This window comes from Pinus tabuliformis, chromosome 7 (assembly GCF_031772625.1).
Source record: "Pinus tabuliformis cultivar Carrire ecotype Pingquan chromosome 7, CPIR1, whole genome shotgun sequence".
Taxonomy (NCBI): Eukaryota; Viridiplantae; Streptophyta; class Pinopsida; order Pinales; family Pinaceae; genus Pinus; species Pinus tabuliformis.
The window spans coordinates 1183401346-1183428999 of record NC_142293.1 but is presented as its reverse complement, the minus strand read 5'-3'; the positions used below and the strand labels follow the sequence as shown (position 1 = coordinate 1183428999).

The 27654-nt window shown below is 39.7% G+C and overlaps 1 protein-coding gene across 1 annotated transcript in view; it reads right to left on the bottom strand.

Moving 5' to 3' along the window:
- Positions 1-8160: 8160 nt before the first annotated feature.
- Positions 8161-27654, bottom strand: part of LOC149251673 (Ypt/Rab-GAP domain of gyp1p superfamily protein) — a 452310-nt gene continuing 432816 nt past the window's right edge. The window contains exons 10-12 of the mRNA XM_089459518.1: positions 9229-9489; positions 8862-8945; positions 8161-8718 (exon numbers count right to left, since the gene is read on the bottom strand). Of these exons, the coding sequence (XP_089315644.1) occupies positions 8698-8718; positions 8862-8945; positions 9229-9489 (366 nt within the window). The 3' untranslated portion in view covers positions 8161-8697. The remainder of the gene's footprint in view (positions 8719-8861; positions 8946-9228; positions 9490-27654) is intronic.

Below are 27654 nucleotides of genomic sequence, written 5' to 3'. Positions count from 1 at the left end.
GGTCACCAGAGGTCATCCTCAAGCTCTAGAATTCAAAGAAAGGCAAGCGAAGGTTTAAGGAAGCCTTGGAAGGCCAAGCAAGGCTCACATGCGTGGCAACAACAACTGCAGGAGGGTTGGAAATTTTAGGTCTGCAGTGGAGGCCAAAATTTTGTAGTAGAAGGCCGAAGAAGTGCTACTGGAAGAGATTTGACTAGGGTTGACTGGATCAAGGTTATCACATCATCCAGAGAGGTTGGTCTTGGGCTTGGAGGGTATTGGTTTTAGTCTTAAGGTCATGGAATTTGTCAATTAAAAAATCTATAAGGAAGAGAAGGGATTTGCGGGTTTTCCTCTCAAGTGGAGAGGTTTTGGCCCTGGTTTGTAGCCTATATTATGTGTTCTTGTTCTTCTTGCTTTGGTAGCTGTTTGATTATATACACACATAATAATAAGTAACAAAGATGATAAGGAAAAATACATCACAAGTAGTTATCAAGTAAAGATAAATCACTCTAATCATTGCCCTATAGATTTCTCAACATGGTATCAAAGCTAAGGTTGGGTAAGGGCATTATGAAGATCTCTACTACATTGAAAAGTTCCTCAAGAAGTGTTCAAAGGTAGAAAGCCATCTCAAGAAAGGCATCAAGAAAGCGTGGAATCTTCTATTTACTACAAAGAAGGAAGTGACCAAGACAAAGGATGAAGGACTCTTCTCAACACTCAATGTCACATTTTAAGACGAGAATTGATAGTGGTGCATCTAGACACATGTCTGGTCATCACAAGCAACTGAAGACATTATCAAAAGGGAATTATTCTTACTCAGTGGAACTTGGAGATAATAAGAGCTATTTTGTAAGAGGAATTGGGTCAACTTCAATAGAGATGGAGAATGGAAGTAATATTCATCTCAACAACATCTTATTTGTTCCAGGTTTGCATAAGAACTTACTTTCCATTTCAAGTCTAGAAGATAAGGGTGATAGAGTGACTTTCATTAATGGAAAAGTTGTAGTATGGAGTAACCACTCAAGCATAGAAAATGCTAGAGTAATTGGTATTTGTGAAGGAAGACTTTATAGGTTGATATCTCCTCTTGCTCAGGCTTTGGTTCAAATTGAAATCAACCCATGTGAACTTTGGCATAGAAGATTTGGTCATCTCCATTTCAAAATCTTTCCAACTCTAAGTTCTATAGTAGATGGAATCCCCGAATTGAAAGATCACGAAGGAGTATTCAAAGCATGTGCACTGGGTAAGAACACCAAGCGACCATTTGGAAGCAATGCTTCACGGTCAAAATAAATCTTGGATCTTATTCATTTCGATGTCTGTGGTCTTATGGCTCATAAATCACTTGGAGGTCATCTATATTATGTCACATCTGTAGATTGTTCAAGAAAAACTTGGGTTTACTTTAATGAAATCCAAGGATGAAGTATTTACCAAATTTCAAGAATTCAAAGCTGAAGTAGAAAACCTTACAGAAAGGAGAATCAAGATACTAAGGTCTGATAATGGAGGTGTTAAAATTGGCAACTAGGGCCAACTTCCACCTTATGACAACTCATATGATGGAGATGATTATTGCATTGGATTCCTCTTTTATAAAGATACAATTTTGTTGTAAAGAGCATCTCATTTTGACAAGCAGAAATGGAATTATGAATTTATTTCTCTTATGGACAAATTGTCAAGGTCGGCCTCAATCAAATGTAGGCTCATGAAGCCCAATAGATGGGTCTCCTCACTGTCAAAAAATTGTATAAATAGGAGTGACCCTTCCCTCACTTGGACACTCACTCATCACTCATCACATCATCTCTCTCCTCTTATTTGGTTCATACAACTATTGGAGGCAACTTCTCTTCTTCGCATGCATGGTAGGACGCTGAGTTTTTCTAGGTCAAAATAAGCCAAAGTTTCAGAGCGTTGACCAATGTTGACTAAGGGGCATTTGACTAGCGTTGTCCTTGATTTTTGGGCAAAAATTCTAATTTCTCTAGGCCACATTTATTGGCACAGAAATCGAGGAGTTTGGGACAATTTGACCAACATTGACTTCAGATTTGACCGCTGAAAATTACAACTGTGTTTCTCTCTTCTTTGACTGGGTTTGACCGAATTGTTTTGGGCTGACTTTGACTCTCTTGGAAGATCGAATTGGAAAGCTGTTGACCGAACTACTTGGAGGAGGTTTTAGGGCAGCTTTGACCACCGTTGAATTTCTGGTTAGGGCTGCTTTGACTGCTAATTTGGCAGAACTATTTTGGGCTTATACTTATGATATTTGTACTCTCTCTCTGTGCTGAAATATTGAAGAATAATAAAAATATTTGTTCAAAGGGTTTCCCCACACTGGGTTTTGTCCTTGGGATCTGCCACATCTTGTGTCCTCTTGTCTTGGTTTGTCTTTTGCCTATGATTTTATGTTCTATCTGCATTTACTGCCAATGTTTATAAGTTAATGTGATTGCTACTGGATATAATTGGAATTTGTCATTGCGCTGCTAAAAGAACATTGAAGTAAATTGCCTTGAGCATAGAACATACCATTGCTATGTAAAATTAATAGGAGAATATACATCCAAGGAAATCATAGATTTATGTAAGGAGTTTGGGATTAAGAGGGAGCTAATAGTTCCATTTAATCCTGAACAAAATGGAGTTGTAGAATGAAAGAACCAATCCATTGAAGAAAGTGTAAAAGCAATGTTGCATGATTAGGATCTATCGAAATTTCTATGGGGAGAAGTCACGAAGACAATTGTATATATTCAAAATCGAAGTCCCCAAAGGTCACTAGATAATAGAACTCCCAAAGAAGTATTCACTGGGAAGAAACCAACTTTGGACCATCTCCGAATCTTTGGTTGTCTTGTATATATTCATACACTGAACGACAAAAGAAAGACGTTGGACCCTTCAGGCATGCGAGTAACATTTGCTGGCTACAGTAACTCTTCTAAGGCCTATAAGATCTACATAAAGAAAGAACACTGTATAGAAGTCAATCGAGATGTTATATTTGACGAAATCGTTGCATTCAAGAAATTGAAGGAACTTCCTATGGAATTTGATGATGAAGAACTTCCAGTATTTGAAAAAGAAGTTACTAGGGAAGAAGAAGAATCTAATTATGAAGATGAAGGTCCCAATGAACCTATTCAACCTCTGGTCATCCTCGAATCAAAAAAGAGACCTAACTGGTTGAAGTCTACACTAGTTGATGCAAAGGGTCATGGCGCAGCTAAGGCACATTCAAGGAAAGCAAAAAGCCCAAACGATATTCTAGGTATGCAGCCTACATGACAAAACTAATAGAAGCAGAGCCATCCATTTTTGAAGAAGTTGTTAATCATAAAAAATGGAAGGATGCCATGAATGAAGAATATCAATCTGTAATGAAGAATGGAGTTTGGGAGATCATGTCTAGGCCCGAAGACAAATATGTGGTAACTTCCAAATGGACATGTAAGATCAAACTTTCAACAGATGGAAGTATTGACAAGTATAGGGCAGGATTTGTTGCTAGGAATTTCTCTCAACTAGAAGGCATTGAATATGAAGAGTTATTTGCTCTGACAACAAGGTATACAACTATACGTTCGTTGGAATCTTTGGCAGCGTCGATGGGATGGAACATCAATCAAATGGATGTCAAGACCGCATTTATGAATGACGTAATTGATGAGGAAGTCTATATAAAACAACCCTTGGGATTTGAAGTTAAAGACAAAAAGACATATGTTTGCAGATTGAAGAAGGAATTATATGGCCTCAAACAAAATCCAAGGGCATGGTATGCTACGATGGATGCATACCTTCTGAGATTAAGCTTCACAAAGAGTTCTATTGATCCGAACCTTTACATTAAGGTTGTGAAGGGTGAATTGTTAATCATTCTTCTATATGTGGATGATCTTCTATTGATAGGTGTACAACGTCGAATTGAAGAATGCAAGAAGTAACTAACAACAAAATTTGACATGAAAGATCTAGGGCTGATGGAATACTATTTGGGACTAGAAGTCTGGCAAGGACCTAATGAGATCTATCTAGGTCAAGGAAAGTATGTTATCAAGATGTTGAAGAGGTTTGACACGATGGATTGCAAACGAATGACAACCCCGATGATCACAAATTTGAAAAGACAGAGTATTGAATCAAGCCTTGTGGATCCTTCCAAGTATAGGCAATTAATTAATTGGCTCACTGATGTACTTGTTCAATACTCGACCATACATATGCTTTGCAGTAAATGTTCTCAGTCAATTCCAAGTGGAGCCAAAGCATAATCATTTGATAACAACAAAACATATTCTGAGATATCTACAAGGAACCATCCACTACTGTCTGAAGTACGATAGGAGGAATGATGTCCACCTGATTGGATATATAGATTTCGACTAGGGAGGCAGTGAGCAAGATGGAAGGAGCACTATAGGAGGATGTTTCAGTTTGGGATCCTCCATGATCTCATGGATGAGCCAAAAGCAAGATACAGTTGCTTTGAGTAGTGTGGAGGCGAAACACATTGCAGCTTGTGAAGTAAGCAGAGAAGCATTCTAGTTGAGGAAGTTGCTATCTGACCTATTTGAAGGACTAATGGATCCTACAGTGATACATCGTGGTAACACTAGTTGCATAAGATTGTTTAAAGACCCAATGTTTCATGGAAAGACAAAGCATATCAACAAGTATCACTACATTCAGAAGCTAGTACAAGATGGTGTGTTGTAGGTACAATATATCTCCACTGATGAGCAGGTAACTAACATATTGACAAAATCTCTTCCTAATAAGAAGCTTGTGTATTTGAGTGACAAGCTTGGTTTGGTGGATGTATCCTCCCTAGTTGAGAAGAAGATATAGGTACATCATTCTCGTCTTCACTTGGGAAGAGAAAATGGAGGATTGGTTAAGCATCCAACATTCGATACTCTGAGGATGAGGTAGGGCATCCAAGATGGGAGTAATCATGGACCGATATTCTTTGAGGACTAACTATCCAAGATAAGAATAGTCCAAAGAAGGCCATACTCTTTGAACACTCGGGTGGAATATGTACCTTGAGAGACAATGATGATGGTGTCGATAAATCATTGGTCTCACCAGCATTTTGCTCTAATCTTGTGGAGAGAGATTTGTTACTCAGGGCCTTGCTATGTGACAATGTTGGGTGGTATGATGCTAAACATATGGGTTACCAATCCGACTCTTCTTATGAGATATCTTCAAATTGAAAATGTCCATATACCATTTATGAATACCTCCTTAGTTAAGAGGGAATGTTGAAAATGTATAACTAGGTTTGGTCTTCATAAATATGAAATGTACTTTTGATTCTTGTAAATTGTAAAATGAAAAAAAAATATTGTTATTGTTTTTGGAGCATGGTTTTCATGCTTAAGGTCTTTAATTTGATAGGTAAAGCACCCATTGACTGCTTCTAGGGTTTGTCTTGGGTCAAGAAGTCAAAAGATTCATTGTCATAAGTTGAAGACCCCATCGGGCACATTGTAACTTGTAAATAATTTTTTTTTTGTCTTTAAAGTGTCAATATACGCTCCAAGACCAAGTCGGATTGGCTGCTAGCAAGTCAGCTTGGCTATTGGCAAGTTGACCTAAAAGGAATAGCCACGTCCCCCTTGAGGAGGAAACTCGACCTCCTTGAGATATCATTAATCCATCACTCATTCTAGTGAAAGAGGATGAAGAAGAAGGCAACGAAGAAGGAAGAGGACAAAGAAGACTTTTGTTTGGGCTATTTATCTCTCACACGTGTGGAGGAGGGCTAAGGTTTCTACAACATATCTAGGGTTTTCATCTACTAGTTTGATCTTGGAGAAAAAGAAGGCAAGAAGGTCAAGCGAAGGTCACAGAGGTCATCCTCAAGCTCCAAAAGTCAGAGAAAGGCAAGTGAAAGTTTAAGGAAGCCTTGGAAGGCCAAATGAGGCTCACACATGTGGCAACAACAACTGCAAGAGGGTCGAAAATTTCAAGTCTATAGTGGAGGTTGAAATTATGTAGTAGAAAGTCGAAGAAGTGTCACTGGAAGAGATTTGACTGGATCAAGGTTAGCACATCATCTTGAGAGGTTGGTCTTGGTCTTGGAGGGTATTGGTTTCAGTCTTAAGGTCTTGAAATTCGTCAATTAAAGAATCTATAAGGAAGAGAAGGTATTTGAGGGTTTTACTCTCAAGTGGAGAGGTTTTGGCCCTAGCTTGCAACCTATATTCTTTGTTCTTGTTCTTCTTGTTTTGGTAGCTATTTGATGATATACATAGATAATAATAAGTAACAAAGCTAGTAAGAAAAAAGAAATCACAAGTAGTTATCAAGTAAAGAGAAATCACTCTAATCATTGCCCTATAGATTTCTCAACAAAGGAGACTATGAATAGTACTAGGGTGAAAATTGTCTTGAAGATATATCTTAGCTAGCTTTCCAATGGTTCTTTGAATATAATAAAACATTACTTTATAATTAGTTACTTCACTATGATCATTAACTCTCAAAACTAAGGTAGATTCATGGAAATAATTCTTCACTTGCCAATCCTTATACCCCTACTTTTAAAGACCTTCACCAAGTGTTTTCTTTTCTCCAAGTGTCCATCATTAGAGATTCTCAAGGCATGTGTCACAAGAATGTTGTGACGTCAAGCTTCGGGATGGATAATCATAGGAGCCAACATGAAGTATTGCTCTATGTGGATTTTCTTATGATATACATGATGGGCTAAAGAACCATTAACATTACATTCTTGTCTTCCAATTCCATCATCAATTGAATATGTTCAAATTGGCTATTAAAATGTTCAACAAATTTATTGTGTTCATCTTTACTATGAGTTCACTTTTTATTGTTATCATAAACATACCAAACCCACCCAACCCATAAATAAGACCGGAGGGGAGAGGAGTTACAAACCTAACTAAAAATACTTTTCTCCAATGTTGTAAAAGATCAATCTTTGAAAAATTATTGGAAAGAAACAATATATTCTATTAAAAAAAATAAAAATCGAGATATTATTTGGGATCTTTTATATATTGCTATACGTTCTTTTAAATGTGTCCTTGAGGAAACACTTTGAAAAACATCACGTTATAGGGTTGACAATTGTTGTTGATAACTAACGATGAATAAAAAACCCAGTTTGGACACTCTTCCAAAGCATTTTCATACTGTAAATATAAAAGATAAAAATAAAAAACTAAAATAGATGGCAAGCTAGTTTATTGATGATATTTGAAATAGGTTTGTTACTGCATATTTTTCAGGGTAAACATGAATGTGCTGTCTTCAACCCTGTTTTTGTATTTTAATTAATTTCTTGCAACAAACCAATATTTTTCAGGGTAAACATGAATGTGCTGTCTTCAACCCTGCTTTTGTATTCTAATTAATTTCTTGCAACAAACCAATAGATTAATGCAATAAATATGCTAAAGCGAGAAAGTTAGGCACAACAGAGAAAATATCCAAGAGAAAATATCCAACTACCAGAATACAATGTAAGAAAGTGAGAAAGACACAACAGAGAAGGTATCCAACCATCAAAACACAAAGTGCTAATGTGAGACACAACAGAGTAGACATCCAACTATCAAAACACAAAGTGCACAAAACGTAAGATTGCAAAAATCCAGCCAAAGGAAGATGCTTGCTTATATGTATTTAATAAGAGCAACACAAAATCCATAAGATGAGAGACATGGCAAGAATATTGAGAGTGCACCCCAGTGGCATAATTACCGAGCTCCTATGTAAAGCACTTCTCTATCTCAATGAAGTTATTCATGGCTGAAAAAACAAATAAAATCGAAAAAATATTAATTTACTGCATTTTACACCTCCTCTTGCTACTTTGGATTTCGAAGAATAAAGACTTGATTATTGTAGGGCAGTAGGCGATGGCAGGTCCACCTTTTGAGATGCCAAATTTCAATCAGCCAACATATCACACCGGGCATTATCTTACCTGACCACATTCTGATTTATGACCAATTGGTTCTCTCAACCCTCGAATTCAATTTTAAGTTCCAAATAATAAATGTTAAAAGGTCGGTGCTGACAAAGGATAAAAGCAAGGAATGATACCTTCAAAATACACGTCTTATTTCACCCATGAAAAGCAAAAATTACAACAGTTTACAGCAATTCATATATCACGAACACCGCGCCAAATAAATTATATTTAAATAATTTTGTGGAAAGCTCTACATTCTTATCCTGTGCATATACTTGCCAATTTCAAGTTGAAAAATCCCCCAAATCATGCAGCTTGTTAGTAGAATATTCACATACAGACTTATGGGATGATTTGTTTGAATACTTTTTGTGATGGAAGCAACACCATTTATAAAGATGTTGTCCTTCAATATGTTTGAGACTTAAAGTTGTCACAAATAAATGAATGAATGAAGGCCTCATCTGAATGGGAAGAAAAGCCCTTTTGTGGGCACAAAGGGGCCACTTGCAAAATTCCCTTCAAGTTGGCCCATCTTACTGAAGAGTGCAAAATACAGTTGAAGCAGTGGGAAATTGATCTGACCAGCGAAGCATTTCAGGTCATTGCAACAACTATGCTGGCTTGGTTAAATAACCTGAGAAAGAGAAGCTTGTCACAATATAGAGACAAATAATGGCAGCTTTCTGCTCTGACATGTATATAGTGCAGCAAACCATTGAGAGTAGTATAAGCTAATGAACTTTTTTCTTTGCCTGCAAAATTAAAGCACACGCATGTCAATGGCTTGTGTAGAATCTAGACATACCAATGGGAAAACACCTACCAGCTAACGAGCATTTGTTTTCTGAAATTTATTTGATGTCCTAAGATAGATTCCACCATTTCTACAACTTACCTTGCGTAAGTACTTCTTGTGAAGCTTCAATGCCCCTGAACATGCTTTTTTTGCATCCAACTTGCCAGTTAAATCATTCAAGATCTGATTATACATAGCAGTTCAAATACGAAATAAAAATCTCAATGCTTTTTAAGCCAGATTGTGGCAAACAAGAAGCCTTGAATTGAAGAATGTGAGATAAAAGAACACGGGCACCTAACTCAAGTTCAGATTTCCTAATATATTAAGCTATAGCAAGCTACCATTGGAAAATAGGCATACCGATTTCGTAATGCTTAAAATGGGTTTCTTTGCAGGAGTGCATCAAGTCCGTAGAAAAAAGAATAGTTCATTCCTAAACACTACGCATCTGACTAATACTTACCTTCACTACATCATCAATCCCTTGAGCCTCTTGCAACAATGTTGAGCTATTTGTCTTGAGAATACTAGCAACAAGAAACACAGCAACAGGTGTCTCAGGAAAACCCTGCAAACCATTCGTAATGTTATGTCTTTCAAACTTTCCCCACTGATGCTTTGATTTCTCTCTTCTTTTTTCTTTTCCATTTTTATTTAGGGCAGATGAACTTGTTTCCTGATATGAAGCAATGATTTCTGGATCGTACTCCAAAGCCCACATCATCTGCATGAAATACAAATAAACGAAAACTTGGTGAGAAAAAAGAAAACATGATTTGAGTTCAAGAAACCAGGTCTTAATACGGACTCCTTAGAGAACTGCCATTTAACAAGGATTGTAAGATAATTCCAGATAATGACAACCCTTTGATAAAACAGACAAATAACTATTTTTAAAAACAATTATTAAGAACTATGATATTTATGGATTGTATGGTTCAATTACTAATTTAGCGAAGTGTTGAAGAAACAAAGATCAAGGAGTCCATACAATGTTTATGTGTAAATTCACTGAGTGACATATTTATTAGAATGCTTCCTACTAAATAACTAGGAACCAATTTAAATCTATAAACAAATCACAATGCATGAGTAAAATTCTTACACCAGTATGGATGTTTAAGGCACAGATATAAGTGTATATTTGCACAGTTGTATCTTGTACATGTAAAAATTATTTCCTTCCTACTACAGTTGATACATTTAGTAATCTCTTAGTTTACTTTGCTTTTCTTGTAGTTTTGACCTCATATAACACTCATTTTGACCAATAATATCATCCTTTAATGCCTCTTTCCATAAAAAATTCACCAAAAGAGGCCTACAAGGTAATTTGTCTATATTATGTATGTTAGATTTCCGGTGAACCTAGCACCCAATACTTAATTCCTAGCAGAAAATTGATCTACTGAATAAATACACGGCTAGTTTCCTAACACAAATTCAGCAGAAGCAAATTTAAATAATCGATCACATTAAACAACACACAGATTCTGCCCAACAAGTTTTTCGTTAAAACAAAATCCAAACTTATATGGGTTCCCGTCTTGGGATAATGGCCCAACTGAGAAAATATAGAATACAAATAACTTGGATCTGATCAAGTAGATCTTCCCTAGATCGGTGCTCAGTCTTCTGTACAAATTTAGATCTCCAGCTTCTTAGCACTCCCTCGGACCCAAGACACTGCTCACTCAGACGCCTCTCTCAATCTTGTGCTGCTGTAGTGTGTCTTTCTCCTCTCCTCAAGCTTGTTTTTATCATGTTATATTGAGCTAAATCCTTAATCCTAACCCTAATCTCAAAGTGATTAATGACTGAGATTAGATCTCGCCTCACTTGAGATCAACGACTAAGATTAAAACAAAAATCACTAGGGTAAGTTACTTTACTTTTCCTAAGTTTCTTTTAGTTCAATAAGGCAACATACTAATATGTTCTTTTTCCTATGTTAGACTTACGCTAAGTGTCATGTCCCCATTTTTATTCTTCTTCATAGTACAGCCAGGGTGGATTTCCAGGACAGGGGATGGCCAGGTCAGTGGAGCAGGTTTATGTCATCAGGGGTCTCGATGGAGTTTTGAGGAGTTTTTATGGGATTTGATGGCATTCACTTGGCATATTCCATCATCAGCACAACTTGCCTTTCGTTCCGTTGCATTCTGACAACTTTCAAAAATCAACATTATTATTGGGCATAACTTAATTAATTATGCTCGAGGTGGCATTTCGGGGAGATTAATTGATGGAACACCTTAGTGTAATAGCTCATTGGAAACGAAATGAGAAGATCTACATGATGGGACTTTTGGATGGGAGTTTCAGTGACTTGAGGAGACATGTTGGCCAATATACCCTTTTCCCGCATTAAAAAAATATTTTAATTAAAATAAAAGAGGGAAAAGTGCTCCATGTTTAAAATAATAATAAAATAGAAAATTCTAGAGGGGTCCATCAGATCTATAAAAGAGGAGGGGGAGGCCATTGGAGGACATCTTAATTTTGATATTGTTTCTTGTATGAGAGGTTGAGAACCCGGTTCTCTCCTCCGTTGGTAGCCCCAAGACGGAAACCCTTGGGTGATTTAGTGAGATTGGGCGAGTACCCATCTCCCCTTGGTGAGTTCATCTAGAATTCATTGTAGAACTTAGCAGTGGCAGTTTGGTTCAATTTTGGTGGAGGGCTCGTCCAACATTGGAGCAGATCCTTAAGGCCAGTTCTATCTCAGTTATCTCAACTATTTTTGTTATTCCCAACATGCAAAGCCCCAATTTATACATTATAATAAAAGCTGAGATTTTTTTTGCTCATTGTATGATTGATTTGCATGCATTCTCTTGTTCTATTTTACATGGCAATCTTCTGTTTATGAATGGAAAATTTATCCGAAGTATTTATGAGTTAAAATTTTGAGAAAACCCCAAATTGTTCCATTTGGGACATTACACTAAGTTTAACTAGCAACTTTCTCACACTAGAGCAAGTGTTCTAAGGAGAATGTGGGCGACTTCTACATGCCTAGATACAAGGCTTGTGCAAAAGTACTTGCTCAAGCTACAAAAATCAACACTCCCTCTTAGTGAGGAAGGTACTTTTAGAAGAACCTCCTCCACCTGGATCTGTCTCCAATCCCACCACATTATCCCTTGCTATAGCTACTCCATCTGAATTGAAAGGCTTCCCTGTTACCTGCTTTGGAATATGCGCTAAAGACTTGTTTCTCCTGACCATGCTCCTAGGAGTCTTAACCTACTCCTGAGCATCCATCAATGTTAGCTTATACCAACTAGTTCCAACCGATCTGGAAGAGGCCTCTTGCCCATCTTCCATATTAGAAAACTGAGTCCCCAGTCTCAACTCAATTTTTAGAGCCTCTGGCTCATTCTCTGTCACTAACATCGATCCTCGATCCAAAATTCCCTAGATCGGTGCTCAGTCTTCTGTACAAATTTAGATCTCCAACCTCTCAGCACTCCCTCGGACCCAAGACACTGCTCACTGAGACGCCTCTCTCAATCTTGTGTTGTTGTAGTGTGTCTTTCTCCTCTCCTCAAGCTTGTTTTTACCATTTTACATTGAGCTAAATCCTTAATCCTAACCCTAATCTCAAAGTGATTAATGATTGAGATTAGATCTCGCCTCACTTGAGATCAACGACTAAGATTAAAACAACAATCACTAGGGTAAGTTACATTATTTTTCCCTAAGTATCTTTTAGTTCAATACGCCAACATACTAATATGTTTTTTTTCCTACGTTAGACTTAGGCTAAGTTTAACTAGCAACTTGCTCACATTAAAGCAAGTGTTCTAAGGAGGATGTGGGTGACTTCTACATGCCTAGACACAAGGCTTGTGCAAAAGTACTTGCTTGAGCTACAAAAATAAAAAATCCCTCTTATTGAGGAAGGTACTTCTAGAAGAACCTCCTCTACCTAGATCTGTCTCCAATCCCACCACATTATCCCTTGCTATAGCGACTGCAATCCTTGATCCAAGATTCCCTTGGATCTACCTACTGGCTGGCCCTACAAGCTCAACAACTTACCCTTCCTGACACCAAGCCTTATTGTTATGTCCTAGGTAACTCCCTCTAAATGTATGAATACTTGTCCTTTTTGGAACACAACATCATACCCTTTGTCCTCCAGAGCTGAGACTGAGAGCAAGTTCGTCTTCAACTCTGGGACATATAACACCTCTGCCACCTCCAAAGATCCTCTTGATTCTAGCTGGAATAACATTGTTCCAACCCCTTTCACTGCATATATGGTACTCATATCAACTTTCACATGCATGTTTGAATCTGTCTTTGAAACACAAAGGAACACTTTCCTCATTCCTGTAATATGGCGAGATGCTCCACTATCCACAAACCATGCATCAATGTCCACAAATTGGGCACTTCTAGCACTAGTGCTAGAAAGAAAAACAATCACCAATGAGAACTTTTCCTGAAATTTTGTTGCAAACTCTTCAATCTAAGTTGAGGCTGCAACTGCGTTTTCCCTTTGTCTTGCTTTATGTTTAGACATTGGCTCACATAATGTTCGGGTTATAAATTTCGCTCCTGAATTTGGTAAGGAGCGCAAATTTTTTTATCGGGAGCGCATTCCCGACCCGCTCCGGAGTCGCTCCCGCTTGGAGCACGGATTGGGAGCAGGATCTGGGGGGGGGGGGGGCGCTCCCCCGCGACACTGTAGTAGAAAATTGATCTATTGAATATATACACAGCTAGGTTCCCAACACAAATTCGATAGAAGCAAATTTAAAAAATAAATCACATGAAGCAACACACACAGACTATGCCCAACAAGTTTTTCATTAAAACAAAATCCAAACTTAACATGGGCTCCCATCTTGGGATAATAGCCCGATTGAGAAAATACAAAATACAAATAACCTGGATTCGATCCAGAAAATATTCCCTAGATTAGTGCTCGATCTTCTCTACAGATCTAGATCTCTAGCCTCTCTGCACTCCCTTGGACCCAACATACTGCTCACTTAGATGCCTCTCTCAATCTTGTGCTATTATACTATGTCTTTCTATTCTCCTCAACCTTGTTTTTATACTTTACATTGAGTTAAATCCCCGACCCTAACCCCAATCTCAATGTGATTAACTGAGATTAGATCTCGCCTCACTTGAGATCAATGGTTAAGATTAAAACAAAATCACTAAAGTAAATTACTTTACTTTTCCTAAGTTTCTTTTAGCTCAATAAGCCAACATACTAATATGTGTTTTTTCCTAAGTTAGACTTAGGCTAAGTTACATTAGCAACTTGCTCACACTAGAGCAAGTGTTCTAAGGAGAATGTAGGAGACTTTTGTACACCTTGACATAGGGCTTTGTAGAAGTACGTACCCGAGCTACAAAAATCAACAATATATTTATTCCAATGTTTTAGCATGAATAGGAGACTTAATTAGTGATTTAAGCTACTAATAAGAGTCTATGAGTAAATTTGCAACCTCCATGGGATCTTGTAACCAACCTCCAAGTTTAAGAGGGTTCCACCATTCGTGGGCAAAAATGGAAACATGGGTTTTCTTCTACACATCACCATTATGCTCTGGTGTTCATTGGATTAGGTCAAGGATCATTATCCAAGGTGTTAGCTGCCAGTCAAACTCATGTTGACCACATCTCCAAGTTTGAAGCGAAGCACAATTATTGGGCCTGTACTGATCGATTTGAAATCTGCATACAATACTAGTTTGTAGTTGGACAGCGTGAGTTGTATCTCCCCTCCTTGGCATCTATTGGGATTAGCCTGTAATTTTCGAGTGAGATGGGAATCCCTTGGATATGCTTGTTCGCTCCTCTTCCTCATGTATTTGTATCCTTTAAAAACAAAGCCAACTTCAACATTTGAAGAGGCTGACTTGACTAGGAGGAGGCCAACTTGGCTTCTTTTGGAGCCAAAAATTCTATTTTAAAAATACAAATTTTCTTCCTTTGAAAAGAGCATGAAGAACATGCTTTATAAATTATTACAACATCAAGAGTAAAAATATTAATTATGAAGACTGACCACAGCTACAAAATTCAATACTCTCTGCCTGGTTTAGGTAGCTAATGCAAGAAACATAGCTGGTTAGGAGGGCCCACCACTCCAGTCACATCTACCTTGCACCTCTACTGTACATTATCTCTTGAATGCGCATGGTAACACTCTGCTTTATATACTCTGTCTTGGTTTGATTTGTGAAATATATTCATTGTTGTGTATAGCTCTCACATTTCTCACTGTGCATCATTGTATATACTGTTGTGTTAATGTTTGTTGTGATGTAGGTACACAGTGTTTCTTGTATTGTTTTGTATGAGTGTGAATACTGATGATGTGTCTGTTGCAGGTATACCAGAACAGACCCATCCACTTGTCAAAACAGAGTACTGATCTATATGACCAGTATGTGTATGAGCTCACAAAATTGAACCTTGGCCAAGCCTTTCCTTTCCATGCAAACATAGATAGGTTTCATTTCCTTGCACAATTTGGTGTGTTGCCACAAAATTCATTGATTTTGCAGCTCTACTTTTGAATTGCAGAGTGTGAGAGAGCACACTGAGGGAAATGCTAGGCTTTGCTTCCCTCTTGGTTGTACAGTGACCATTGGTCCAATCGGCATGCCAAACAAGGTCTTGTCAATCAAGGACATCGTAGGCAGCCCCAATGGTTTCAGTAGACTTAAAATTATTCCCCTTTCCATGCCTTTGGTTATGGTTTTCACCCTCACAGTGAACCAAATCTGAGACTTAGTTTGAAGTTGCTTGAATGAGACATGAATGTAACGGTCCTGTGGAATCCCTATAACTATCTTTCTTAAGTCTATTGTCCAAAAAACAAGTTCCCTGTGAGTTTGCTTTTAGTTGGTTTGGTTCGCCATGTCATTTCCTTTCATAGTGATAGGACAAAAGCCCATTAGTAATCTGACCTCTGCACATTCTCGAAGTTTATGAACATCCTGGTTGATAATTTAATGTCGAATCCTTTAAGAAATTAAACCAAGCAACATTTTTAGCATTGTTGACGGGGACATACTAAGGAGATCGATGCATTGATGGTTTAGTTTTCATTTCTGCAATCAAATTGTGTGACATTCTTTTTATACTAGCAAACTAGATCCAACAGTTTATTGCCTGGTTCTAAAAGCAATGCTAGGATTATATGAATAGGGATAGAATTAAAGACACTAGGGGTAGATTTACAAGAATAGAAAAGATAGTTCCTTTTGATAAGAAAACTCCTTCGAAATCTAACTTGCTGGAAGGTACATCTAAAAGAAGACAAACCAAAAAGAATCCATTGTCAAATCCAACCTGGGGCAAGTAGTTTGAGTGTCCAAAAGCAGACAGTTGGAGCAAGCAGTTTCAGATTTCAGAGATCAACATTTAAGATCCCATTAGCAGGTCCAAATTGGGAGCCTCATAGTTCGAAGATCCGAAAAGTCAAAACATGAGGAGCCACAGAACCTGCAAACCGTCAGATAGGACCCACAATAAAGGCAGCAAGAACCTGCGAATCCTCAGACAGGACCCACAGTGGAGGCAACCATTGTAGGAACTCAACCTAGTTGCCAGAACTTGAAATAGGCTCCAATCCAATCGGAGATCCGGAGACGACTCCAACAAACGCGGAGTCCAGCTTTAGAGGTTTAGTTCACATTCCTAAAGAAGAGGAGATGCACACAAGAGATGAGGATGAGGTAACATTTGGATTTCCTATTGTTGATCCTGTTGCACATGTTCAAATGAAAATATTCCTCCATCAGTGTTGCCCCGTTTTCATGGTGTGGTCACCGAAGAACCCGAAGCATTTCTCTTTGAATTTGATATATTGTGCAGTAACTATGCTTATTCTAACGATGCACAAAAACTTATGTTATTTCCTGCCACTCTCAAGGACTCAGCCTTGTGTTGGTTCATGGGATTGGGAGAGTGCCATACAAACATGGGATGAAATGTGTAGAAACTTTCTTAGAAAATATTAGGATTAATGTAAAGCTAGAGACTCAAGGGAAGATATCTTCAAAATGGCGCAAAAGGAGGATGAAAGTCAAGAGGGTTCTTGAATGATTCCTGTATAATCTTCAAAGATCTAAAAAAATTAAGCTTGACCCAAACACTGTTAGAACCATCTTTTTGAGGGGGATTTCTGTTGAATCAATTAACCTTTGATAAAATCAGCGATCTTGCAGAAGATACTCAAGTGGACAAGCTCGATTTGGTAAGTTAATTCAAGACACCTTTTCGAAAGTCACCAAATCAACTGTAGGTGGTGTTACTAGAGCAGAGTTAGGAAATTTATTAGAGTTTCAAAACTGATCTTCTTGCCACTCTTAACTATGATTATTCTAAAAACTATGCACAAACACTTATGTTATTTCCTGCCACTCTCAAGGACTAAGCCTTGTGCTGGTTCATGGGATTGGGAGAGTGTCATACCAACATGGGATGAAATGTGTAGAAACTTTCTTAGAAAATATTAGGGTTACTGTAAAGTTAGAGACTAAAGGGAAGATATTTTCAAAATGGCACAAAGGGAGGATGAGAGTCTAGAGGATTCTTGAATGATTCCTGTATAATCTTCAAAGAAATAAAAAGAAATATTCTTGACCCAGACACTATCAGAACCATCTTTTTGATGGGGATTTCTGTTGAATCAATTAACCTTTGATAAGATCAGCGATATTGCAGAAGATACTCAAGGGGACAAGCTCGATTTGGTAAGGTAATTCAGGACACCTTTTCAAAAGTCACCAAATCAGCTATAGGTGGTGTTACTAGAGCAGAGTTAGGAAATTTATTAGAGTTTCAAAACTGATCTTCTTGGCACCCTTAGTAAGCAATTGGATACCTTACAACTCAAAAAGAAGCAAGAAGAAAATTTTCCCTTTTCTATTTTCTGTCCTAAATGTAGAAAGGAAACATCCACTTAAAGAATTCTCTTTGGATAATATTAATGTTTGTGCCATTTGTACAGGTAAACATTCAACAAAAGAATGTCCCTCTCTACCTGGGCTAAAGGCAATGTACCAAGGAGAAGATCAAGTAATTGAGCAATTATGTGCATTAGCACCAATAAGGCTTTGGCAGCCGAGAACCTGAGGTATAACCTCTGAACCTGTGCAACAATTTCCTTCTTATTATCATTAGCAGTATCCATCTCAATTTTCTAATTCTAATGTGTCTTGGCAAGAGTTCCCACCACAGCCAGTTCCACACTATCCTTAGCAATAAGGATGATGAGGCCCTAAATTGGGGGTATGCTTGCTTACTAGTACCATATGCAACCTCCACAACCTTACCCTACATAATCACCTCCACCATTGAATCAACAACCACACTCTACACAAACAACAACCCAACCAATAGCACAATTGCCACCACCTCCACAAGCTCAACTACAATTGCCACCTACTTGACCCCCACAGCCAACTCAGTTACCTGCCCGACCATTACCAAATCCAAACAACAACGTGACTCAACCTGCGTATAATGCTGAGCCACCACCCTTTCCTACCTACTTAATCACCCCGATAGAGTTGCTGGATGTACACCTTAGGTCGGGAAGGGTTCTCAATAAAAACTCCCTTGTGGTCATTGAAACGCAATCTAAGGAGGAGATCCCCATGCAAACAAATAATAATAAGATGCAATAAATTCATTCAACATTGGAATGCCCACAATCATCTAGCTCACCTCCTTATCCATAGAGGCTCAACCTGGAAAAGCCTATTAAACGTTTCAAAAACAAGTTGATAACAAAACTAAGGAACATTTGTATCTAGTTCCCCTTACTACAAACCATTAGGGATATCCGCATTTATGCCAAAACTATTAGGAAACTCTGTTTGAAAAAGCCAAAAAGGAAAATAATTGAACCCAAAACTATTCAATTTGTAGGAAAGACAACAGACTTGATGATAAGACAACCCTCTATAGAGAAATATGCAGATCTTAGTATCCCTTTTGTGTTAGTCCATATTAGTGGGGTCCTTATTGTTGGAAAATGTAACTAGGTTCAGTCATCATTTAATGTATTTGAGTCATCTTGTAATGTACTTGTCAAAAGAATAAAGAAAAGAGCTTTTATTATTATTATTGTGACTTATTAAAGCATGGGTTTCATGCTTGGGTCACCATGTTTTAGGTCAAAGTCCCCATTGAGGAATTCTAGGATTTATTCTGTTGAAATTTGGTACCGGAGGACAGGTGGTTCCTTTAGGCTTTGATCTTTGGCCTAGGGAAAAGTGTCCAAAAGAATTTAATTTTTCTCCTAAAGTAACTTTATAATTTTTATAAAGTTAAATCTAATTTAAAAGTGACTTTAAGTGATAAAGTTACTAAGTCTAATTTTAAAGTGACTTTTATAAAGTCAATGAAAAATTAGAAAGGAAAAGTGACTTTGGAAATAAATGACTAAGTGGGTCTTTATTAAAGTGGGGTGAATTAAAAAATAGAAAGTGAGATTTGCATGAGCATTTAATCTCAGCCATTGATCTAAATCTATTTCAGCCATTGGATTTAGGGATCACCCAAAAGTCACTTAGGGTTGGGTTAAGGGAGGAAAAGGAGGAAAAGATCATTCATTCTTTCATGAGCAAATTGAGAGAAGGAGAGCAAGAGAACAAGGGAGATTTCTGGGCGGTGTAACAGCAAAGCTGAAAGCGGAGTAACAGCAAAGCTGAAAGCGGTGTAACAGCAAAGCTGAAAGCGGTGTAACAGCAAAGCTGAACGCGGAGTAACAACAAAGCTGCAAGCGGAGTTACAGCAAAGCTGAACGCAGAGTTACAGCAAAGCTGAACGCAGAGTAACAACAAAGCTGAACGCGGAGTAACAGCAAAGCTGCAAGCGGAGTTACAGCAAAGCTGAACGCAGAGTTACAGCAAAGCTGAACGCAGAGTAACAGCAAAGCTGCAAGCGGAGTTACAGCAAAGCTGAACGCAGAGTAACAGCAAAGCTGAACGCGGAGTTACAGCAAAGCAGAACGCAGAGTAACAACAAAGCTGAACGCGGAGTAACAGCAAAGCTGAAAGCGGAGTAACAACAACAGCAGCGGTGTATCAGCAGCTGTGAGCGGTGTAATAGCAACGGTGTTTCAACAAGGCTGAGATAAGTTGTAAAAGTCTGTTTGTTGATTTTTTGCTGAACATTTCTCCTACTGTAAAAAAGGCATTTTCCAGAAATAAAGAAGAGCTCTCAAACTGGTTTTCCCCAAGAGTTGTAGGGGGTTTTTCCAGGGTCAAGTTGACCAAAAATATCTGTGTTTAAATGTGTTTTAATGGCTGTTTATTACTGCTGATTTTTATTTCTGCAATTTCCAGCATTCTGTAAAATTTCCAGAATTTGTGTTTTCAGCAATATTTATTTTCCAGCTTGTTGAATGTATGGTTATGGGAAAGGGCATTTAACTATATGGGAGAAATAAGGAGAAACTGAAAACCGGGGTGGGAAATGAGAAATTTCTACATGGTATCGGAGCTTGAGTGCTGAAGGGCAGTTTGGGACAGCAAAAGGAAAAAAATACAGCGGCTGATTTTTTCACTCAGAAAATTCCAGCAAGCTGATTTTTCATAAACAGCAGTTTTATCTTTACCACAGCAGTGCTATTTTTCAGTTTTAGGACAGCAAGATGTCATTGGGATTGAGGGTGGAGGATAGGTTGGATGGGCATACAAATTACAGCGTTTGGAAGGAGAGAATGCAGAGTATCTTTGAGGAGGCAGAAGTCTGGGATATCATGGTGCATACAACACAGCACCCTGTTGTTGTGCCTACTGATGCAACTCAGTTGACAGCTTATAATAAAAAGAACAACAAGGGTAAGAGGTTGATTCTAGACGGAATCAAAGACCATTGCATTCCTCATGTGAGAGGAAAGAGCAATGCCCATGAGATGTGGACAGCATTGTCCAATCTCTACCAGAGTACCAATGAGAACCGGAAGATGGTCCTGAAGGAGAAGCTGAAGAACATTAAGATGGGGAATGATAGTGCAGCTGGATATCTCACAAAGATTACCAATGTGAGAGATGAGTTGGCAGCGATTGGAGAGACCATTCCATCCACTGAGTTGGTGCGTATTGCAGTGAATGGCCTTCCCCGTTCATGGTTGAACTTTGCTGATGGGGTTTGTGCACGTGATACCCTTCCCACATGGGAGAGGTTTTGGGATGATTGCATTCAGACAGAGATCAGGAAAGGACAGCTTGGGGCAGCCAAGCCAGTTGAGCAGGATGAGGACGTAGCACTGGTGGCAGGAGGCAAGAAAGGCAAAGGGAAGAAGCAGGCTTCCACAAGCAGTGGTGGAGGCAAAGGCAAAGGTAAAGGTAAACAGGGTAACTCACAGAAGGACTATTCCAAAGTGAAGTGTTGGAATTGTCAGAAGATGGGACACTATGCAGTTGTGTGTCCGGAGAAGAAGAAGAAGAAGGGGAAGAACCAGGACGTGGCAGCTTCAGCAGAGATTGAGGACTTTGCAGGTCGTTTTGACCGGGAGTTTGCGTTCACTACATGTGAGTCCTCTAGTGCAGGATCACCTGCCACACAGGTTCAGAGGGAGCATGCTTTTCCCTCGACTAGTGGAGCATCTTCAGGTATCTGGTATGTGGACAGTGGGGCTTCACGTCATATGACAGGAGTCCGTGAGTACTTCTCAGAGCTTTCAGAGAGTGGCACTGATATTGAGGTAGTACTCGGTGATGACAGAGTTGTTAGAGCAGTCGGGGTGGGGACAGTGACATTTCAGAGGGAGTCCAGACCTCCCTTGAAGGTGTCAGAGGTTCTTTATGTGCCAGGGATGAGGAAGAACCTCATATCCGTCTCAGCTTTGGAGGACAGAGGATATGAGGTACTGTTCAGGGAAGGACAGGTGTTGATGTATCCCAGGGGCACTCCAGCTGATTCAGCTAGAGTGATAGGTGTACGCCATGCAAAGGTGTACAAGTTTGCATTCCAACCCCTTTTGGCATTGAGCAGTAGTACCGACAGCAGAGCTAGCAGTTCTGAGCGGTGTGAGATTTGGCACCGCAGGATGGGACACTTGTATCATGGAGCCTTGAGGACATTGCGGGAGATCACTACAGGTGTGCCAGATTTCAGTACTGATCACTTTGATACTTGCAGAGGTTGTGCGATGGGCAAGTTTGCCAAATCCCCTTTTCCCAGCAGTGACAGCAGAGCGACGGGGATACTTGATTTGATTCATTCCGATGTGAGCGGTCGGATGTCTCATGGTTCCTTGAGTGGATATGAGTACTATGTTTTATTCATTGATGATCACTCCAGGAGGACCTGGATTTATTTCTTGAAGACCAAGAGTGAGGTCTTCAAGCGGTTTCAGGAGTTTAGAGCTCTTGTGGAGACACAGACAGGTCGGAAGATCAAGTCCCTGAGGTCGGACAATGGAGGAGAGTACACCCTTGGAGAGTTTGTTGACTATTGTGCGGAGGCAGGCATTAGGAGGGAGTTCACTGTTCCTTACAACCCCCAGCAGAACGGGGTTGCAGAGAGGAAGAACAGATCCATCATAGGGGCTGCTAAAGCCATGTTACATGATTAGGGGTTGCCATTGTTCTTGTGGGCATAGGCCTGCAACACAGCTGTTTACTTGCAGAACAGGAGTCCGCATCGTGCCTTGGGGCACATGACTCCGGAGGAGGCTTTCTCTGGGAAGAAGCCTGATCTTGGTCATCTTCATATCTTTGGATGCATTACATACTCCTATATACCCAAGGAGAAGAGGACCAAACTAGAGCCCACCGCAGAGAAGGGTATCTTTGTGGGCTACAGTGAGACCTCAAAGGCCTTTCGGATTTACATTCCTGCACAGAGGAGAGTTGTTGTCAGACGGGATGTGAAGTTCGAGGAGGACAGGGCCTTTAGGAGGTCACGGGAGTTAGAGTATCTGGATCAGCCAGACCCTCAGCAGCAGTTGAGTCAGTCGCAGGGATCCAGTGGGCAGGGATCAGGAGGATCCGGAGGTACATCTATGAGGATGTCAGGTCCATCAGTGAGCAGTGGCTCGCCGAGCCAGAGGGGTGGTGCTCCGGGCAGCATGCAGAGCAGTTCACAGAGCAGTTCACTAGGGAGTCCACTGATGGACAGTTCACACGGTACCTCAGCTTCTACAGGTTCAGGTGCAGGCAGGAGGACAGCAGACAGACAGTCAGGAGTTCAGGCTACTGATGGTGATGAGGAGGAGGAGTTTCATTCTCCTATGGGAGAAGCATGCTCAGGGAAGAGGAAGCCCAAGTGGCTTCAGGACACCTTGAGAGATGCCACATCTGTTGCTGAGCCGAAGAGGCCGGTCAGAGAGAGTAGACCACCTGAGAGGTTTTGTAGTTATATGGCGATGGTTACCAGCATCCTTGACTCTGAGCCTTCTAGCTATGAGGAGGCAGCTAGCCAGCAGGTCTGGAGAGAGGCCATGCAGGAGGAGTATTCTTCTATCATGACGAATGATGTTTGGGAGGTGGTGCCGAGGCCTGAGGGCAAATCCGTGGTTACTTCCAGATGGCTTTACAAGGTAAAGCATGATGCAGATGGCAGCATTGAGAAATTCAAAGCGAGGTTTGTGGCTAGAGGGTTCTCCCAGGTAGAGGGAGTTGATTATGAGGAGACCTTCGCTCCCGTGGCTCGATATACTTCGATCCGCTCCATTATATCGATAGCAGCAGAGATGGGTTGGAAGATCCACCAGATGGATGTGAAGACCGCATTTCTCAATGGCTTCATACAGGAGGAGGTGTACATTGAGCAGCCACAGGGCTTTGAGGTGCATGGGAAGGAGTCCCATGTGTGCAGATTGAAGAAGGCCCTTTATGGCCTAAAGCAAGCTCCCAGAGCTTGGTACTCCAGGATAGATGCATACTTGCAGGGGATGGGTTTCACGAAGAGTGAGGCAGATCCGAACCTTTACTTTATTGTGATTGGTGAGGAGCCTCTCATTCTGGTGCTGTATGTGGATGACTTGATCATTACAGGTGCAGAGAGACTCATAGAGCACTGCAAGAGAGATCTTGCGGCGGAGTTTGAGATGAAGGACATCGGCTTGATGCATTACTTTTTGGGTTTGGAGGTGTGGCAGGAGGAGGGGCATTTCTTCCTGGGGCAGGGGAAGTATATTGTGGACATCCTTAGCAGATTCCACATGGAGGATTGTAGACCCATGTCGACACCGATGATCACCAACTGGAAGAAGCTTCATGCTTCGGATTCCGAGTTGGTGGATCCCACATTGTACAGGCAGCTGATTGGTTCCTTGATGTATTTGGTCAACACTAGACCAGATATCTGTTTTGCAGTCAACACGATGAGTCAGTTTATGTGTGAGCCTAGGAAGGTTCACTGGGTGGCTGCAAAACACATTTTGCGGTACCTGCAGGGGACAGTGGATTATGGTTTGGACTACAGGCAGGGAGATGGAGTGAGATTGGCAGGATACACTGATTCTGATTGGGCAGGTTGTGCTTCTGATAGGAAGAGCACTTCAGGGTGTTGTTTTGGGTTGGGTTCAGCAGTAGTGTCATGGTTCAGCCGGAAGCAGCAGTTAGTAGCACTGAGTTCAGCGGAAGCAGAGTATATGGCAGCCAGTCTAGCTAGTTGTGAGGCCATCTGGCTTCGCAAGATGTTGTTTGGCTTATTTGGTCAGCCGTTGAGACCTTCAGTGATTTACTGTGATAATCAGAGTTGCATTAAACTCACGGAGAATCCAGTATTTCATGACAGGTCAAAGCATATCGGGATCAGATATCATTTCATCAGAGACTATGTTCAGAAGGGAGCTGTGAAGCTTGAGTATATTTCCACTGATGAGCAGGTTGCAGATATTCTTACCAAAGCCTTACCACGGGGCAAGCATGTCTACTTCAGAGACAAGATGGGTGTGGTGAGGAACACCTTCCTCGGTAAGAGGGAGTGTTGAAATTTGGTACCGGAGGACAGGTGGTTTAGGCTTTGATCTTTGGCCTAGGGAAAAGTGTCCAAAAGAATTTAATTTTTCTCCTAAAGTAACTTTATAATTTTTACAAAGTTAAATCTAATTTAAAAGTGACTTTAAGTGATAAAGTTACTAAGTCTAATTTTAAAGTGACTTTTATAAAGTCAATGAAAAATTAGAAAGGAAAAGTGACTTTGGAAATAAATGACTAAGTGGGTCTTTATTAAAGTGAGGTGAATTAAAAAATAGAAAGTGAGATTTAAATGAGCATTTAATCTCAGCCATTGATCTAAATCTATTTCAGCCATTGGATTTAGGGATCACCCAAAAGTCACTTAGGGTTGGGTTAAGGGAGGAAAATGAGGAAAAGATCATTCATTCTTTCATGAGCAGATTGAGAGAAGGAGAGCAAGAGAGCAAGGGAGATTTCTGGGCGGTGTAACAGCAAAGCTGAAAGCGGTGTAACAGTAAAGCTGAAAGCGGTGTAACAACAAAGCTGAACGCGGAGTAACGGCAAAGCTGCAAGCGGAGTTACAGCAAAGCTGAACGCAGAGTTACAGCAAAGCTGAACGCAGAGTAACAGCAAAGCTGAACGCGGAGTAACAGCAAAGCTGCAAGCGGAGTTACAGCAAAGCTGAACGCAGAGTTACAGCAAAGCTGAACGCAGAGTTACAGCAAAGCTGAACGCAGAGTAACAGCAAAGCTGCAAGCGGAGTTACAGCAAAGCTGAACGCAGAGTAACAGCAAAGCTGAACGCGGAGTTACAGCAAAGCAGAACGCAGAGTAACAGCAAAGCTGAACGCGGAGTAACAGCAAAGCTGAAAGCGGAGTAACAGCAACAACAGCGGTGTATCAGCAGTTGTGAGCGGTGTAATAGCAACGGTGTTTCAGCAAGGCTGAGATAAGTTGTAAAAGTCTGTTTGTTGATTTTTTGCTGAACATTTCTCCTACTGTAAAAAAGGCATTTTCCAGAAATAAAGAAGAGCTCTCAAACTGGTTTTCCCCAAGAGTTGTAGGGGGTTTTTCCAGGGTCAAGTTGACCAAAAATATCTGTGTTTAAATGTGTTTTAATGGCTGTTTATTACTGCTGATTTTTATTTCTGCAATTTCCAGCATTCTGTAAAATTTCCAGAATTTGTGTTTTCAGCAATATTTATTTTTTCCAGCTTGTTGAATGTATGGTTATGGGAAAGGGCATTTAACTATATGGGAGAAATAAGGAGAAACTGAAAACCGGGGTGGGAAATGAGAAATTTCTACAGTCAATAGAGTCATTGTACTTTTAAAGAGACCATTCTTGGGCTTTTGAATCATGTAAAAAGGTTATGTATTGAGTCAAATGTAATTTATGTATCCTCCACATCAAGTCGGCCTAAGGACACTAATTGGACCTCAGATGGAGCCTATAAATACAAGCAAGTCAAATTCATTTGGAGCACTTCATCTCAAGCAAGTTCTATATCTCTAAGGAAGCTGGGAAGTAGAAAGTTTGAAGCTGAGAAGCCAAAGGAAGTGCGAGTTGGGTGGAGTCTAAGGAGAAGAAGAAAAACGGAAATTTGGTACCTCTCTCTCTCTGTTTCATGCCCTTGTTGTATGTTTTGCTTCTTTGGTAATTACTTGATGAACTAAAAGAAAGAAGATATAAAGAATCGCAATAACAAGAAACATCACAAGTAATTATCAAGAAAGAAAATCTTTTTGCCTTTCTGATTTTCTAACATGGTTTCAGAGCTTTGGTGAAGAAAAAAGGAAAAAAGGAAGTCTCAAGCAGTGTGGAAAAAGTCTGGAAAAAATCCCGATTTAATCCTAAAAACGCGATTTTTTGAACTAAACGATTTAATCCCCCGACTTTTTGGCGACTTTTTCACAAAGGAAAAAATCCCGATTTTTCCTTATACTCCCGATTTAATCGGGAGTCGACCCAAAAAGTCTGCCTCCCTTCCCAGGCCGCGGATAAAGAGGCCGCAAAGGTGAAAAAACTGTAAATTGAAGCTTCCATCCATGCATTTTCAAGTTATTGCATTGTATTGTTTGTCATACTTCTTGCAAGCATAGCAGTCTCATTTGTAATCTGTTAGTTTTGAGGTTAAGATATGTTTTTGTTTTCCAAGGAAAAACAAATCTTTATACTTCATATTTCTAGCTAGAAAGCAAAGTATACATTGGCTAAGCCTCCAGGCTTTCAGTGATCCAGACTCTAACAGCCACTGCCCCTTCAAAAGATTACAAAAGTACCAAAAGGACAGGCATACAACAGTCTTCCATAGAAAGAACCCCACACCATCAAAAACATTGTTACAGTTGTTGAATGCTTCCAGAAGAAACAACAAAGAGGAGGTCATGAAGATCAAATAGCAACAACCTGTCCAAAAAAAACAAAACCAGTGCCTCAAAAAAGAACCCATTTTTCAGACAGGAACAAAGTACCTGTGAAATCTTGTGACAACAAAGATCCTTCCTGCAATGAGAGCACATTTTGAAAGAGAATCTTCTTTAGTGGTGAACTCCCTTGTAAATGTGGGCAAAGGTTATGTATCAGAAGTGGATTTTACCTCCAAGAGTTTTTGAATAATAGATGCCAAGGCTAGGTTAGTAATCTGACATCTACTGTTTTCTCAGAAAATAAGCAGCTTGGAGTCCCCAAGCGTTAATTTTCACATCTACTGTGATACTCACTGTTAATTTTCATTGGACCTACCACCTGACACCTTATTACCCAAGCGGATTAAAATCTACTGAATAAATGCATGACTTATTTCTTAATACAATTAGCAGAAACAAAAATTAAAAGGGGAAGAGGATCTCAGTGACTGATTACTTGATGACTTTTAGATGACTCATGATATACATTTATTATATTTTTTGTTGATATTTTGACTCTTGAGAGTTGAGACTCAGACAGGACCCAAAATTCAGGAGTTGATTCACTATTTT